Below are 16,262 nucleotides of genomic sequence, written 5' to 3'. Positions count from 1 at the left end.
CTAATAGCTTTATTGAGATTTAGTTCACACCCCATAAAGTTTACAGTTTTAATGTGTACACTCCAGTGTTTTTTTAGTGTGTTTGCAAAGTGCCTAGGTTACCACTGCCTAATTCCAGACCACTTTCATTACCCCCAAAAGAAACTCCATACCCACTTAGTAGCCACTCCCATTTCTCCTCTCCCTCTAGCCCCATGCAACCACTAATCTTCTTTATGGAAACTGCCTATTTTGGACATTTCATATCCATGTGATCGTACACCGTGAGGCCCCTTGTGTCTGGCTTCTTGCACTTAGCATAATGCTTTCAAGCTTCATCCATGTTGTGGCGTGTACCAGTACTTGATTCCTTTTTATGGCTGAATAATGTATTCAGTCAAAGATACGGATTGTCAAAGATAAAGTTGAATGTTAGTGAAAGCGGTGAAAACAGATTTTATTCAGTAACTGCTGACAGAAGCGGAAAGAACAGAGTTCTGTTCCAAATTACACAGAAGTGACAGGGCCTTTCCAAGGGAGAGTGAGGCAGGGGATCCCGTGGGGGAGGGCTCAGGTGAAAAATGACAAAGGGTCAGTGTCCATGTGATAAGGCCAGCTATATCTGCTAGCTGGGCTGCTTTGCTCCCGCAGAGACAGACTGAGAGACAAGGCCCTGTCCTTCCTGATGATTACATTTCAAAGGAATGGCTTTCAAGTCCTTGATTATAGGAGATACATACACATCTCATAGGGACAGAGAAAGGATTCACAATTGGAAGCCCTTTTTGGTAAATGCTCTAAGAAAGGGAGGTCAGGGACCTATTGTCAGGCTTTGGCTGGAAAAAACAGCCCTGAGCTTTTCCAGACAGGAACTCAGAATGAGGCTGGAATGTCCCAGGGATGCAGGCTTAAGCTTCTAGAAGCTGTGTTAAATGTGGTTACATCTCTCAGTGCAGGAGGTTGAATGGAGTATTCATACCGAGAGGTTTTGTGGTTTTTGGGATATACTACATTTTGTTTATCTGCTTATCAGTTGATGGACATTTGGGTTGTTTCCACTTTTTGCCTGTTATGAATAATGCTGGTGTAAACATTCATGTATATGGTTTTGTGTGAATATATGTTTTCAGTTCTCCTGAGTATATACTTGGGAGTGGAATTGTTGGAGTCATATGGTAACTATGTGTTTAATTTTTTGAGGAACTGGCAAACTGTTTTTCAAAGAGGCTGTACCGTTTTACATTTTCACCAGTGATGTAGGAGCATTTCCATTTCTCCACATATTCATCGACACTTGTTATTATTGTCTATCTTGTGATAATAACCACACTAGTGAGTAAGAGGTGCTACCTTGCTGTGGTTTTGATTTGCATTTTCTTAATGGCTAATGTTGAACGTCTTTCCATATGCTTATGGTCACTTGCGTGTCTTTTTTGGAGAAATGTCTATCCAGATCCCTTTTCCATTTAAAAAATTGATTTTTTTTTTATTGTTGAGTTGAAAGAACTCCTTATATATTTTGTTGTTGTTTTTAAAGATTTTATTTATTTATTTATTTATTTGAGAGAGCACAAGCAGCGGGGAGGGACAGAGGGAGAGGGAGAAGCAGGCTCCCAACTGAGCAGGAAGCCCGATGTGGGGCTCAGTCCCACGACCCTGGGATCATGACCTAAGCCGAAGGCAGATGCTTAACCAACTGAGCCACCCAGGTGCCGCAAGAGCTCCTTACATATTTTGGATTCTAGTGTCTTATCAGATGCATGATTTGCAAATATTTCCTCCCATTCTTTGGGTTGTCTTTTCACTTACTGTTACAATTCTTAATTCACTGAAGCAGAGTGCCTTTTCTGTAGCCCACCTCCAGGGGCCAGGGGAAATAAATAAGTACAGAGTGTATGTGCCCTGCTGGTGTTCCTGTGTCTAGGTGTGGGGACACAGAGGCAAGGTTAAGATATCGTAAGAGAGGGCAGGCCAGTTATCTATATCCAGCGGTATTTCTTTTAGTGTTTTTTAAAGGGGTCTTGTGAAATGGTTTAATGAAAGTATTGTAGGTCTTTTCTGGAGGTAGCACCAATCACAAATAAGTGTCATTCATGTCATTTGTGATTATAGCTCTCAGGATTGTGGTTATCATCCTTGTAGCATTGGACATGTGTGTGCTGTAAGCATTTGTATAAGCTGCCTGCTGTGACTTATTTAAATGCTCAAGGGCAGTTTGACGTCTGCCTGTCGTATTCTACCTATGCACGTGTCTAAATGCCTTTTCTTTTGTTCTCTCCTTTGCAGTTAAAAATTCAAGATGTCCATTTGCGCTTCGAAGATGGTATTACCAACCCGTCCCATCCTTTCGCATTTGGCATCTGTATTAAGAATGTGTCCGTGCAGAATGCTGTGAATGAGCCTGTGAGTATGAACTGTGCCTGTAACCTAGGAAGAAAGCACTGGTTCTCAGGAATATGGGGCTCTGCCTTTGGTCATTTCATGTTCCGTACAGGAGGCCGCATTCTTTTTCACCATGTTCTTTGGTGGGAATGCATGTTTCTTGTTTGTGTCAACAGATTAATTTGCCAAAGTCGGGGACTGGCCAATTTTCTCTGACCTTTCGTTATTTCACTCATACGTTAAATGTTGATGTTATCCCTTTCATTTTATGCACGAAGAAACTGAGTCATAGAACGGGTTTCAGCTTTGCTTTTCTTCTCATGCTATGTGTACTCCTGGGGGAAGCTCGTTCTGTATCATAGAATCAGCCATGCCCTGGGAATGTTTGTTGATGCCTCTATGTCTTGAACCTCTCTTCTGACCTTCTTGTTCGTGGTCTTTAACTGCCTATGGGACACCTCTGGCGGTTTAGGCTTGTCATAAGCAAAATTATCCCATTATGTTCCACCGGCCCTGAAACCAACTTTTCCCGTTTATTCTCTAACACGTTACTGAATGTTAAAACAAACAAAACTGACATCTTTTGAGCCCTTTTATATGCCAGGCACTGTTCTTAGCACTTTACCTGACTTACCTCATTGAATTCTCAGTACTTTTCACCACCGCCGTTAGCCTCATGTTACATGCCGCTAAGCTCACTAAGGTGCACAGTGATGGAGTGCCAGAGCCAGGTCTGAACCCACATGGACCAGCTGCAGAGTGGGGGTTGGCAAACTGTGGACCGTAGAGCAAAGCCCCCCCACTCCCCGTTTTTGTCCGTAAAGAATGACTGGATCATGGCCGCACCCATCATTTACATATCATTCAAGGCTGCTTAGGTGCTCTAGTGGGTGGAATTGAGTCGTTACAACAGAAACTGTACGGTCCACGAAGGCTGTGAGTACATAGGAGTACTCCCTGGCCCTTGGCAGAAAGTTTGCCCCCCTTGTTCCGGAGCATGTGTTCTTAGACAGTATGCCGAGCTCCCCAAGCCTGTGCTCAACCTTTTGCTTCTTATTCTTCAACCTCTATCCATCTGCTCACAGCATCCTGCCGGTTTTCCTTGCAAAATGTCTCAAATGTGTCTCTTCCTGTCATCCTCACTGTGACTGCCTTGCTTCAGGATCCTGTAAGTTTTGGCCTGGGCTTATGAAATATCCTGTTTCGTGACTTCCTTGCTTCCATCCCAGGCCCTTGATTCTTTGTAACCCAGTGCTTCCTAGTCTCTTCCACATCATGGCACACATAGGAAAAAGGAATCATTTGGCCAGGATGCTGGGGCAAATGCATGTGGCTGCTGGGGGCTGGGGGTGGGGAGCCAGATATTTCTAAATGTAACTTGAACCTATAAACTTGTCTATATCCTGATACACTCACGACTCTTTTTCTCTAGCACACCAAGGAGGGAAGCTCCACTTTGCAGTGTTGCCAGAGTCCTGTTTCTCAGACACGTCCCTGACCCTGGTGGCATGCCTGCAGCACACCCCGCAGCGGCTCCAGGGCTCTTGAAGTGTGAAGTCCACACTCCCTAGTGCGGCATAAACTTCCTTTCCTAGGGCTGCCTTAACAACAAATCACCACAAATGAGATGGCTTAAGACAACAGAAATTTATTCTCTTTAGTTCTGGAGGCCTGAAGTCCAGAATCAAGGTGTTTGCAGGGCCAGTTTCGTCTGGAGGCTGTGAGGGAGAATCCGTGCCTCCTTGCTTCTGGTGTTTGCCTTCGCGTTCCTTGGCTCATGGATGCATCCCTTCCGTCTCTGCCTCCGTCTTCCCATGGTCTTCTCCCCTGTGTGTCTGCCTTCTTTTCTTAGAAGGACCCCAGTCATTAGATTAGGGCCCACCGTCATCCAGTATGACCTCGTTTTAATTCGATTACATCTGTAAAGACCCTATTTCCAGTAACGTCCCCTTCGCAGGTTCTAGGAGGACATGAGTTTCTGGGGGGAGGGAAACTACTTAACCCAGGATACCTAGTAGCATTCCAAGCTGCTTTCGTCAGCACTTAACTCCCCACTCCAAATGTGTGTACCAATCCTGCCCTCACACCATGGGTATAGTGCTCCCATTACACAGATGTAGTCACCGTCCTCTGGAGACACCAGGCCTTCTGTATGGTGGGCCCAACACTTCGATGTGTGTCCCCATCCTTCCCTTCTACCCTGCCCTGTGCTGGAACCGTATACATCTTTTGATGCTCATCCATGCAGTGACATTTTCTCTTTTGTTTGCTCATAGCATCATAGGTATTCTTCTTCAGCTTCCCTCTGCTTAGTTGAAATTGTTGCATGTTTGTATCCCCAGTTAGCTGGATTTTGAACACTGTAAGAGCAAAACTGTGTTTTAATTCACTTTTGTATCCCCAGCATCTTGCAAAGTGCTGATGTGTGCCTCCTCAGAAATGGTTTGTTGAATGAATGAATAAGTTTGTGAATACAGAGAGTCATGTTTTTTTCTTCACTGTTTTACCTCAGGTACAGAAATTAATGCGGAAAAAGCAACTAGATGTGGCAGAGTTTAGCGTCTATTGGGATGTCGATTGCACTTTGTTGGGGGATTTGCCCCAGGTGGAGTTACAGGTACGATTCTGGCAGAAGGCTTTATGGTAACACAGTAGAGAAGTAAAGAGTGTGGGGCTACCGCCACGTAGGTTTCTGTTCTCTGTGGCTCTGGTCACCATTCCCATGCCCGTCTTCCTCCAAGGGCATCCATTCTCAAGTGGGTTTGCTTGAGGTACTTGATATGCATGTAGTTCTGAACAATAAATAGTGTTTTGTGTATGTTTCATGTTTGTATTGCATTCTAGGTTTCTTTGTTTTCTTTTTTTCACTTAAAACTGTGTTTTTAAGATTGATTAATGTTGCTGTTTGTATTCCTGGTTCATTGCTTTTGACTCCTGCATAGTGTTCCGTGGTATACACCTAACATACTATAGTTACGTATTCTTTAAGCCATCTTGCAAACTTGATGTCCAGATTTTAAATGAATAAAGCACCAGCTCTGACTCTTAAAGAAGAGCTTTCTTATTCTATGTACAGTGAAACTTTACCTTTGGTGGTATTCCTTTAGGAAATACTTAGAAAGGCATTAAAATCATGGGGCATAAAGTCTTACTGTTTGTGAAGGATAAAAAATTCTGAGTTTAATCTCTTGGTAAAGAAATTGTAGGTGGTTTAAGTAGAATGCAGAAAAAGGACTTTTCCCCCTCACCTAAGATTTTCTTTGGGAGCGCCTGGGTGGCTCAGTCGTTAAGCGTCTGCCTTCGGCTCAGGTCATGATCTCAGGGTCCTGGGATCGAGCCCCGCATCGGGCTCCCTGCTCCGCGGGGAGCCTGCTTCTCTCTCTCCCACTCCCCCTGCTTGTGTTCCCTCTCTCACTGTGTCTCTCTTTGTCAAATAAATAAATAAAAATCTTAAAAAAAAAAAAAAGATTTTCTTTGGCTTGCATGCTGTTGTACAGAACGGTTTTGTTTTGCCAATTCAATTAAGTAAATACTGTACATCATACAGAAGAACTGTATGCAGTTATAAAAAATAAGAACAAAGATCTTTATGATGAATATGGAATAGTCTCTAAGATTTAGTATTAAGTTTAAAGAACTGAGGTAAGAGCGTATGTACCACTTACGTGAGACTGGTTAAAAAACCAGAAAATCATGGATCTGTCTGAACATATGCAGAAAGCCTCTGGCACTCTCCAGAAGAAACTGGTATTACTGGTTGCGTCTGGGGAGAATAACTGGGTGGCTGGATGATGGGAGTCGGAAGGAGATATTTCACCTGTTTTTGCCTTTCAGTTTTGAACCATGTGAATGTTTTACTTAATAAGAAATATAGATAAAATTTTTAAAAATGCGAGAAGTTTTGTCCTGTTTGGGATTCTGAGGTAATAGGCGGTAAAATTCGGTAACATACGAGCATGTGACTCGATCCTGAGAACATTTGCCATAATGACAGACGTTCTTGTGACACTCAGGAGGCCATGGACAAGAGCATGGAGAGCCGCGATCATCACTACATCCTGGAGCCCGTGTGTGCGTCCGCTCTTTTGAAGAGAAACTGCTCCAAAGAGCCTCTGGGGTCTCGGCACACTCCCCGGATCGAGTGCGATATTCATCTGGAGACCATCCCCCTGAAACTCTCTCAGGTACTCTCTTTCCACCCAGTGGCTTATACTCTCTCTGTGGGACCAGTAACTGGGCGAAGGAAGCACAGTGATAGAAGGGTCTCGATACTCTTCACAGCACCCCAGGGGGAAAGAAAGTGCCTGTGAGACCGACAGCAACTGGGTTGCTGTCCGCTTAGTTTTGATTTGGTTTTGAAGCGCTGAGCAGAGGCCAGGACATACAGTAAATAGGAATACTTCACCGTCCGTGGTCGGAGAGAAGTGCCACGCGATGCTGAAACGTGGTCTCCAGTGCACACTGGATTTCCGTTCAGTGGCTTGACCATTCCGAACTGGCCTCGGTAGAGATGGGTGTTAACTGAGTAAAAGAAACGTGTCAGCATTAACCTGGTTTCTCTCTCTTAACCTCTGCTGAAAAGCTGCAGTACCGGCAAATCATGGAATTCCTCAAGGAGCTGGAACGAAAGGAGAGGCAGGTGAAGTTCCGAAGGTGGAAGCCCAAAGTGGCCGTGTCTGAGAAGTAAGGGCTTGCCAGCGACCTGTGCCTCTGAGATGCATTGTAGAGCGTGACTGTCCTTGGCTGTGGATCAGAAATGGGCCGCACTGTCCCTGGCACGTGGCTGGAGCTAAAATACAGTTGATTTTTCTGGCCTTTAAAATGTCATCTCTGTGGTTGACCTGCATTGACGTTCTCACTGTATATTTCGTTGGTGTGGGTTTACTCTCAGCTGGAGTGCAGTGGAGTTAAGGTCCTCTCGGTCTCACTTAGCAAGTAGACCAGTGTTGCTTCGGTGGGATCTGACTGTGTAGGAAGTACTTCGTGGTGCTCTCCGAACCTACTTCCCTATGTCTGTGCTCCCATGCTGTTTGGGCAGCACTTCCGTAGTACACCTTATATCTGTAGCAAAAACGAATCTTTTCCTGTTGCAGTAATAGATTTGACCGATCCAATATATTAAAAAATTTAAAGATCCTGTGTATTTCCATGACTTTTCTGAAGTATGCCATTTAAAATCTTTAGTATCCAAATCCTTGCCAGTTATCTTAAGATTGTCTTTACCTTGGAGTCACCAGTTGATTATCTGTCAGTGGACAGGACTGATATTATGGGTAATTCACACCAATCGAGTAATATATTATTAATGATGCCTAAGTTGAGAATCTGTTATTTGAAGTTTTTTGTGTAAGAAGTAATTAACATTGTTATGAAACATCTCAGCTGCCGAGAATGGTGGTATTTTGCTCTGAATGCTAACCTGAATGAAATCAGAGAGGAGAGGAAGCGTTGTACCTGGGACTTCTTGTTACACCGGGCCCGCGATGCTGTGTCTTACACCGACAAATACTTCAGCAAGCTGAAAGGAGGCTTGCTGCATGCAGACGACAGGGTGAGGGGACTGTTATCTTCATTGTTTCTTGGCTTCCAGTGGGTACGTGGGGAGGCCGATCGGTTCCCTCCCAGTACTTGTAGGGGTTTGTGAAGGTGTCCAGTTTCTCTGGAGCTCTAAGACCTGTTTTGTTTGTTTTGTTTTAACCCAAACAGGAAGAGATGCGTCGGATTGAAGAGGAACAGAGCTTTGAGGAATTAAAGATTTTACGTGAACTGGTTCATGAACGATTTCACAAACAAGAAGAACTGGCGGAGGTAAGAAATCCTCCGTGAGAAGATGCGCTCAGACCCGCCACGCTCAGAGTGGCTCAGTTTTGATGTGCTGTGCTTCTCGGGGGGACAGAGAAGAATCAGTGGCACATCACAGCTTGTTTCTGTCTCTGGAGACTCATATTTGTTCGTTTCTGGTTGATGCAGAGCCTACGAGAGCCTCAGTTGGATTCTCCAGGAGACTCTCCTGGGGACCCAGAGACCAGTGGAGGCAGTGGGATGCTCCAGTACCTTCAGTCCTGGTTTCCTGGCTGGGGTGGCTGGTATGGGCAGCAGATCCCTGAGGGGAGACCGGTCGAGGGGCTGTCAGCAGAGCAGCACGAACAGTGGACTCCCGAGGAGATCCTAGGTAAGGTGGGCAAGGGCCTTCACTTTCCTGCCCTTGGCTGCCGTGAGGGGAGACACTTGGCTCATAAAAACTCATCTGTTATTTGTGCAACGGCCCGTGGTATTTTTCAAATAAAAGAAGTAGACATTTGTAAAACAGTTTGTCTTACGTTCATAGATTCAGATGGAGGAAATTTTTGAGAGATACTTCATTTGCAACTTCATTGCTGAATTTGAATACTGAGCACAGTTTCAGAGCTGAGAGGCAGCGATCGTAAGAGAACTGAGCAAGTCAGAAGGTTTAAACTCTGAAGCTTGAAGATCAATCCAAAGCCACTCTTTACACCCACGCTGTTCAGCATGGTAGCCGTAGTCACAGATGGCTATCTATTTATATTTTTAAAAAATATTTAATTGAAGCAAACATACATAACATGCACACACCATACTTATATAGATCAGTGACTCCCAGAGTCACATACTTCCTGTACAGCCTGCACACTGGTAGAGAAATAGAACAAATCAGCACCCCAGAGGGCTTTGTGTGTTTTTTGCGGTCACTGTCCTGCACATTATAATCTTTTTCCTGACTTGTAACACTATAGATTTGTTTACCCATTTTCATTATTTATTTATTTATTATTATTATTATTTTTAAAGATTTTATTTATTTGACAGAGAGAGCACAAGCAGAAGGAGAGAGAGGGAGAAGCAGGCTCCCTGCCTAGCAAGGAGCCCGATGTGGGACTCGATCCCAGGACCCTGGGATCATGACCCAGGCCGAAGGCAGCTGCTTAACGGACTGAGCCACCCAGGTGTCCCTGTTTACCCATTTTTAAACAGATGGCTATTTAAATTCAGATTAATTAAAATTAAAAGAAAAACATTCTTTTTTTCCCCTCAGCTACACTAGGCACGTTAGCCATGGAGCTCAAAGGCGCCTGTGGTTGGTGGCTTCTGAGCCCGCGGTGCAGACATAGAGCATTTCACGGTGTTGGGCAGCGCTGTTTATGCTGTACTCTGTCCTGAATCTTCACGTCCTCCCTCATTGGAGAATGAGCTGATGAGATCTTTAAAGATCTTTAAAATTTATTTATTCATGAGAGAGAGAGGCAGAGGTAGAGGGATGTGGGACTCGATCCCAGGACCCCGGGATCATGACCCGAGCCAAAGGCAGATGCTCAACCGACTGAGTTGCCCAGGTGCCCCCAGTAAGATCTCTTATAAAACAGTGGGATCGTTTTACATTAGGAATGAAGCAGTTGCCCATGACTTTGGAGTTCTTCCTGGGGAAAACTGTTAAATAATGTCATCATCACTGTGATCTGTGTGCCTGGTGGTGCTTTTTGAATTTTCCCGGCGTTCCCCTAACATCTTTCCTTCCTCACGCTCAGGCACCGAGGAGTTTTTCGACCCCACGGCCGATGCGTCCTGTCTGAGCACGTACACGAAGCGGGACCTGGTGTTTGCCCGACTGAACGTGCAGCTGCAGCGGGGCACCGTGACGCTGCTGCACCAGGAGCCGGGCGGCCTGCGGACGGAGGAGTGCGCCTTCATGCAGCTCGAGTTCTCAGGTGCTGCCCCGCAGAACCCCCAGCTGTTGCCACTCTCCCCTGGTGCCCGTGTCCACTCGAGTCTCCTTGTTTGTGGTCCTTACGTTCTAGCAAGTTGCTTTGAGCGCAGGGTGGTTGAATGCTGAGTCGCTGCTGGGGCGGGGAGATACAGGGTTAGGTGCCTGTGAGCCTCTGATCATAACATTCACCAGCAGGTCGGTACAGAACCCTATGTCATGCGTGTCTGTGTGTAAAGACAGCTTACTTCGTATATATCGTGGATTCATTAATACTGAACTCGGCCGCGGCACTGTAACTCGTGCGTGAGTGAAGCTTGTCTGCTGGAAGGCCCGGCACTGCAGTGTGGAGGCCGTTTTAAACCATGAAATCACCAACAAAAAGCACAAAAACACCAACAACTTGGCACTCAGTAGACCACGAGAGGGGCATGTGTGTGCAGTATGAGCCACGCTAAACCAAGAGGGCAGAGCAGTGTTATCTGGTTCACCCTTAGCTGCGAGCATGCACATTACGTGATGTGTTTCTGTTCTGCACATGTCCTCAGAAGACCGTGAGGATGGATTTCGGGGTTGTAAATAAGTTTTAGTGAGTAGGAGAATTCACAAACGTGGAACCCACGAATAATGAGGATTGACCATGTCTGACGTGTGTTTGTGACTTGGAATTAAAGGTGGATAAATAGCTATGCACATGTTGGTGTTTTTACATCTCACATATACTTTTATTTAGGTGTATAAAATAGGCATTTATCTCAGTAATCTAAAGGTAAACAACCGAAAAAAAAAAAGAGCCAGTTTGTTTGACTTTATAATCGTGAGAGCTGAGATACCATAAACTTAGTGTGAGTCAGCAGATTGCTTGAACTCAATGGTAACATGCTCTGTTTAGAATTCATTCTGCGAGGAAACTTCTAATATTCTGTATGTCGTTATATAGAGAGATTTATACAGACACAACAATATGTGGATAGGATTTTTGGTTCTACTTTCAACAAAAAAGACTTCATGATATTTAATCGTCCTCTGTAAAACATTATATTTCATACTTTTTAAGATACTTCAGGTTATCATGGCATACTATCAACTCTTATATTGATGTTTTTGTAGATGTGAAGCTACTAGCAGAATCTCTTCCTCGAAGAAATTCCTCCTTGCTCTCAGTCCGGCTGGGTGGACTGTTTCTTCGAGACCTGGCCACAGAAGGCACCATGTTTCCCCTTCTGGTGTTCCCGAATTCAGTACGTACAGCAGTGGGATGGATGCTCCGTCCCGGGTGGGGTGAACTGTGATCTGTCTTAGGCAAGCAATAGGTAATGTTCACGTTCATTCTGACATTTGGTCATCTTGAGACAAATGGGCTGATTAAAAACAAACTGGAATTCAGTAAGGTTTTTTTAATTTGTCAGAGAGCGAATGTTGGAGGGATTTATGGCAGTGCCTTCTTCCTCTCCTTTGTCATAGCTGCCGTGGGGTGGTTTGCTCTGTTTTGGAAGAAAATGCCATAAGCACCACTATTTTCTGCATTTCAAGGTCAATGTTCGCATCTCTTCTGTCTGGAATTCATTTTCATGCATTCTGACCCTAAGTCACTGGTAGAAAGTCTCATCTTTTCCGGAGTTCCAAGAGAACCACTTCAAGTTATCTATATATATGTAATCTTTTTTATATTCAACATACTTTACTAATTAGATCTTTGATCTTATTAAGTTGGCAGAGATATGATCAGAATAGTTGAGCATTTAGCCACTTGCTCCGTCTGTGATTTTTTTAGAGTGTGGATTGCGGAGAGGGTGGGAGTGCAGCGTGAGAGTCTAAAGGGCCATACATACTTCCTACTCATTTAGGAATCATTCATTAAACGTGCTGACTGCAGAGTAGCATACAGTCCATTTTAGCTTAGAAAAGGGCACAAATGAGAGAGGTCAGTCTGCAAGTCCTCTAATCCGACGTCAGATGAGTTTTGATTTGGTTGTGCTAAGCGAGAGTGAGGCCAAAGGGCAGAACTTGAGGAAGTGTGTGCACGGCGAACTGTCCTCTCTCACCTGACATTTATGCATTTTTGTATGTTTTAATAGCAAAAAGAAGTTGGCAGAGTCTCACAGTCTTTTGGTCTCCAAACAACATCTGCAGACAGAAGTGATCATAACCCTGGTAATTTGTCATATGTTCTTAAAACTAATCTTTAGAAATAAGATGATTACAGATCAGTAGTCTTAGAGGGAGTGTGTCCTCTTTTGGCCCAGCCGTTTGTTGTGTGGATCTGTGTTTGTCTTGGAGACCGTGTTCTCTGTTAACCTGTGTGTGACCTGTGTCAGCCTGTAGGGCTTCCGGGGCCTGGGTTTCCATAATGGGAGTGAATACACCAACCCAGTCTTGAAGATGCCTGTTGAAAATTAGAGGCAATCCTCATTAGGGTCTCTGTTTTATAAAATTTTCATAAATGAGAACTAATTGGAAAATAATTTAGAAAATGTCTTTTTTCCAGAATTACTTACAGGTTATCAAGAATAAGGCGATTGTTTTTGCTGTGGTCCATTTTCTTTCTCTGGTTCTTCCCTTTAGCTGCGGACCCAGATGACCCGGTTTTTGAGATGCTGTATGAGAGAAATCCAGTGCACAGCCATTTTGAGAGGCGGCTGAATGTCAGCACGAGGCCCTTGAACATCATATATAATCCCCAGGCTATTAAAAAAGTAGCAGACTTTTTCTACAAGGGAAAGGTTCATACCTCAGGTTAACTTTTTTGTTTGTTTGATCTTATGTTACTTTCTATAGACATCTTTCTTGTCCTTTTTAGTGCTTTGGACAAGGGTTATTATTATACATTGAGGTGACCTGCTAGTGGCTGGAATCATAAAGGCTTGGAGGGCACATGGATAGGGTTGTCCTTAGTTAGGGAAACAAAGTAGATGTCCTTGGAAAATTACTTTTCCAAAAAGGATCAATATCCCTAAATATTTTCTTTGTCTTTGCTTCCTTTTAGCATACTTTAAAAAATTCTTTCCATTCTATTAGGATGGTGGTTTCCTTGGCTACCCAGGATATTTTAGGCCAGTGAGTTTAGGAGGAACATTCAAGAACTTCCCTCTAAAACAAAACAAAACAAAACAAAAAAAAACTTCCCTCTAAATGGCAGGGTCAGTGGTCGGTTTCACTTGTTTGGTGCAGCGTGAAATACTGTAGAACTCATCCTTGCGCTGCTCTATGTCATCATTGCTTTATTCATGCCTCCCTTTGTGTCCAGGAGAGATTTGAGTTAGGAGGAGCAGAAAAAGCACTTTCATTGACCAGGGAAGTTGATAAAACAATAGTTCTTTCCTACATGTATCCCCTCTCTCCCTCCTTATAACAATGGAGCTATTTTATTTTTATTTTTATTTTTTATTTTATTTTATTTATTTATTTTTTAAGATTTTATTTATTTATTTGACAGAGAGAGACCCAGTGAGAGAGGGAACACAAGCAGGGGGAGTGGGAGAGGGAGAAGCAGGCCTCCCCGCAGAGCAGGGAGCCCGATGTGGGGCTCGATCCCAGGACCCTGGGATCATGACCTGAGCCAAAGGCAGACGCTTAACGACTGAGCCACCAGGTGCCCAACAATGGAGCTATTTAGTTTTTGGTCCAGTTTTTGAGTCTTCATGTCAACAACAGCCATAAATGCTGTGGCTTTATTGCTCTGTCCCTGATAGAATCTAGAAGGCATTTCCTTCCAAATTCCACTTTCTCTCTTAATGTAGTGGTATGCTTTCAAGATTTACAATAGTCTGGGGTCATTCGGAAAATGGTTCAAGAAAATTCTAGTGACTTAGGTGCCTTTCCCCCCATGGCGGGGTCCCCATCGTTGCCTCCGGTTACCGTACACAGTGCCGGCGCAGGTGGGCGTAGGAACTGTTGTTGTGCAGATGGTTTTTTAGCTTCGGTGGAAATGTGTGGTGAGAATAGATGTAGCAGTGGTCTTTTCCACCCAGCCGTTTGAAAATACTCACTCCTCCCGTGCGTCTCTAATCTTGCAGGTTTTGGTTATCAGTCTGAACTTGAGCTGAGAGTGGCGGAAGCTGCCCGAAGACAGTATAACAAACTGAAGATGCAGACCAAGGCGGAAATCCGACAAACGCTCGATCGTTTGCTAGTGGGTGATTTCATCGTAAGTGGGGCAGGGGCAGGCATTCCCTCTGTCCGGTTCTTCACCTCCTCTACTTAAGCATGCTTGTTTCAACTGCAAACATGAAGTTCACTGAAAACATGAAATCCTTCTTAGCTAGCAAAAAACAAAATCTCATGGCTTTTACAGTCAGGGTGTCAAGAATAAAAACGAATGGCTGGGACTAGACCATGTTTCTTCCCTGTGTCTGTCTTGGAACACTCTTGAGACTCGTCCTTATTCCATTTTCTAGACCCGATAATTTACAAATGTTTCACTTAGGGCGCCTGGGTGGCTCAGTTGGTTAAGCGACTGCCTTCAGCTCAGGTCATGATCCTGGAGTCCCAGGATCGAGTCCCACATCGGGCTCCCTGCTCAGCAGGGAGTCTGCTTCTCCCTCTGACCCGCTCTCCTCTCGTGCTATCCCTCACTCTCTCTCTCTTAAATAAATAAAAATCTTAAACAAACAAACAAACAAATGTTTCACTTAAGAGCACCCCCCTTCACTTATGATTATCGGAAGAAAAACGCCTGGAATGGCGCCCCAGTTTTGATTCCCGGGTGTGATAGTCCCTTTGTGATGCTAAGTGACCAACTGACGCGAGGATGCCGTAGACCAGGAGAAACACCTTAGCAGTCCAGCAAAACTGTTTCTAGCACGGCGGCCCGGAGGTGCACTGCTCAGATGCAGCGGTAGGTGGAGAGGGAGAGCCTGGCCCCCTTCAGAGAGCAGAGCCCCTGTACGCGTAAGGGACAGCAGCAGTGTTCCAAGTAAGACGGTACCGGCTGTGGTATGGGATGAAGAATTAGTCCTGTTTTTTGTTTCTCGTGTGTGTGTTTGAACACAAAGGCAGCAGTTAGTATCCTCTTACTATCTTAGGGATGTTTCCTTTTTGATACCATTGACGTAGATTAGCTTTTTACTACATCCGTGTATGTGAGGCTAATTTTAGTTTCAGGGAAGAACAGTGAACACACTTATAACTTGGTGTCTTTTTTATATATCAAATGTCAAAGCTTATGTTTTCCACTAAGATACTTGGGACATGGAAGTTCATGGTTGCCAGTGTCTGTGAAGAAGTAAAAATATTTGAGTTTCTCTGTTTGCTGGAATTCCATAATTTCTACAGTACTGTGAGATAGTGAGCCCTATAAATTTAGAAGCATGATCTTTCTCAAGCCATGGATCATCACAATCAAAGAGCAGACAACCCCAGTCCAGTAATTTGCTAATTTTTTTTTTCCTCCCACTTTAAACATTTGCCTGTGATAATGTCTCAGATCCTTAAGCATTGGGATCTACTTTTGTTTTAAACTTTTGCTCTAATACTGTAGACCTTTAAGTTACCCCGTAACCCCTGGGTGCGGCTTTCAGAAAGGCTTGAGCCCAGCTGGTAAAGCTGTTTAGTTTTCGCAGTTGTGGTTATGTTATTTTTGGTTTATTTTACTTCCACAGGAGGAGAGTAAAAGGTGGACCGTGCGACTAGATATTTCTGCCCCTCAGGTGATCTTTCCTGACGATTTCAAATTCAAGAATCCCGTGTTAGTTGTTGTGGATCTGGGGAGAATGCTGTTGACAAATACCCAAGGTATGGTGTGAATGCAGGTGGTGAAGACATACCCTGCAGGGGTTGATCTCTCTATGCTTAACCAAGTAAGCTTGAAAAAGGCTTTTTAGGGGCACCTGGATGGCTCAGTCGGTTAAGCGTCCGACTCTTGATTTCAGCTCAGCTCATGATCCCAGGGTGGTGAGATAGAGCCCCAAGTCAGGCTCCGTGCAGAGTGTGCAGCTGCTTGAGATTCTCTCTCAATCTCTCTCTCAAAAGAAGGGCTTTTTATGACATTTTAACCCCAAAGTTCACTTGTTACTTCTTTTATGATAGCTGTATTGGGATATGTTTTTAAAATGGACAGTTTGTTGTTGGGATATTGACAGAATCGTGCAATTTACTGTTATCTAATCCCAGAACATTTCTATCATCCTATGAAGACATTCCAAACCCTTCAGCTGTCACTCTCCATTACCCCTTCTCCTAT

General features: G+C 44.3%; 1 protein-coding gene across 7 annotated transcripts in view; it reads left to right on the top strand.

Annotated features, from left to right (window-relative positions):
- VPS13D (vacuolar protein sorting 13 homolog D) overlaps nucleotides 1–16,262 on the top strand; it is a 246,078-nt gene that overhangs the window by 13,005 nt on the left and 216,811 nt on the right. For 5 of the 7 annotated variants that reach the window (XM_045898673.3, XM_045898671.3, XM_045898670.3 and 2 more), the window contains exons 6-18: nucleotides 2,266–2,382; nucleotides 4,874–4,978; nucleotides 6,375–6,545; nucleotides 6,944–7,044; nucleotides 7,744–7,912; nucleotides 8,068–8,169; nucleotides 8,332–8,533; nucleotides 9,906–10,085; nucleotides 11,192–11,322; nucleotides 12,160–12,235; nucleotides 12,647–12,817; nucleotides 14,098–14,228; nucleotides 15,682–15,814. In XM_045898673.3, coding sequence (XP_045754629.1) covers nucleotides 2,266–2,382; nucleotides 4,874–4,978; nucleotides 6,375–6,545; nucleotides 6,944–7,044; nucleotides 7,744–7,912; nucleotides 8,068–8,169; nucleotides 8,332–8,533; nucleotides 9,906–10,085; nucleotides 11,192–11,322; nucleotides 12,160–12,235; nucleotides 12,647–12,817; nucleotides 14,098–14,228; nucleotides 15,682–15,814 — 1,789 coding nt within the window. Of the gene's footprint in view, nucleotides 1–2,265; nucleotides 2,383–4,873; nucleotides 4,979–6,374; nucleotides 6,546–6,943; nucleotides 7,045–7,743; nucleotides 7,913–8,067; nucleotides 8,170–8,331; nucleotides 8,534–9,905; nucleotides 10,086–11,191; nucleotides 11,323–12,159; nucleotides 12,236–12,646; nucleotides 12,818–14,097; nucleotides 14,229–15,681; nucleotides 15,815–16,262 lie in introns of those variants that run through there. The other 2 variants (XM_045898674.3, XM_045898676.3) reach the window with 2 other exon arrangements.

The sequence above is a fragment of the Mirounga angustirostris genome, unplaced genomic scaffold (assembly GCF_029215605.1).
Source record: "Mirounga angustirostris isolate CCGP_5_RB_7025 unplaced genomic scaffold, mMirAng1.0.hap1 SCAF_4, whole genome shotgun sequence".
Classification (NCBI taxonomy): domain Eukaryota; kingdom Metazoa; phylum Chordata; class Mammalia; order Carnivora; family Phocidae; genus Mirounga; species Mirounga angustirostris.
The sequence above is the reverse complement of the archived record's forward strand: the minus strand, read 5'-3'. Positions and strand labels throughout refer to the sequence as shown.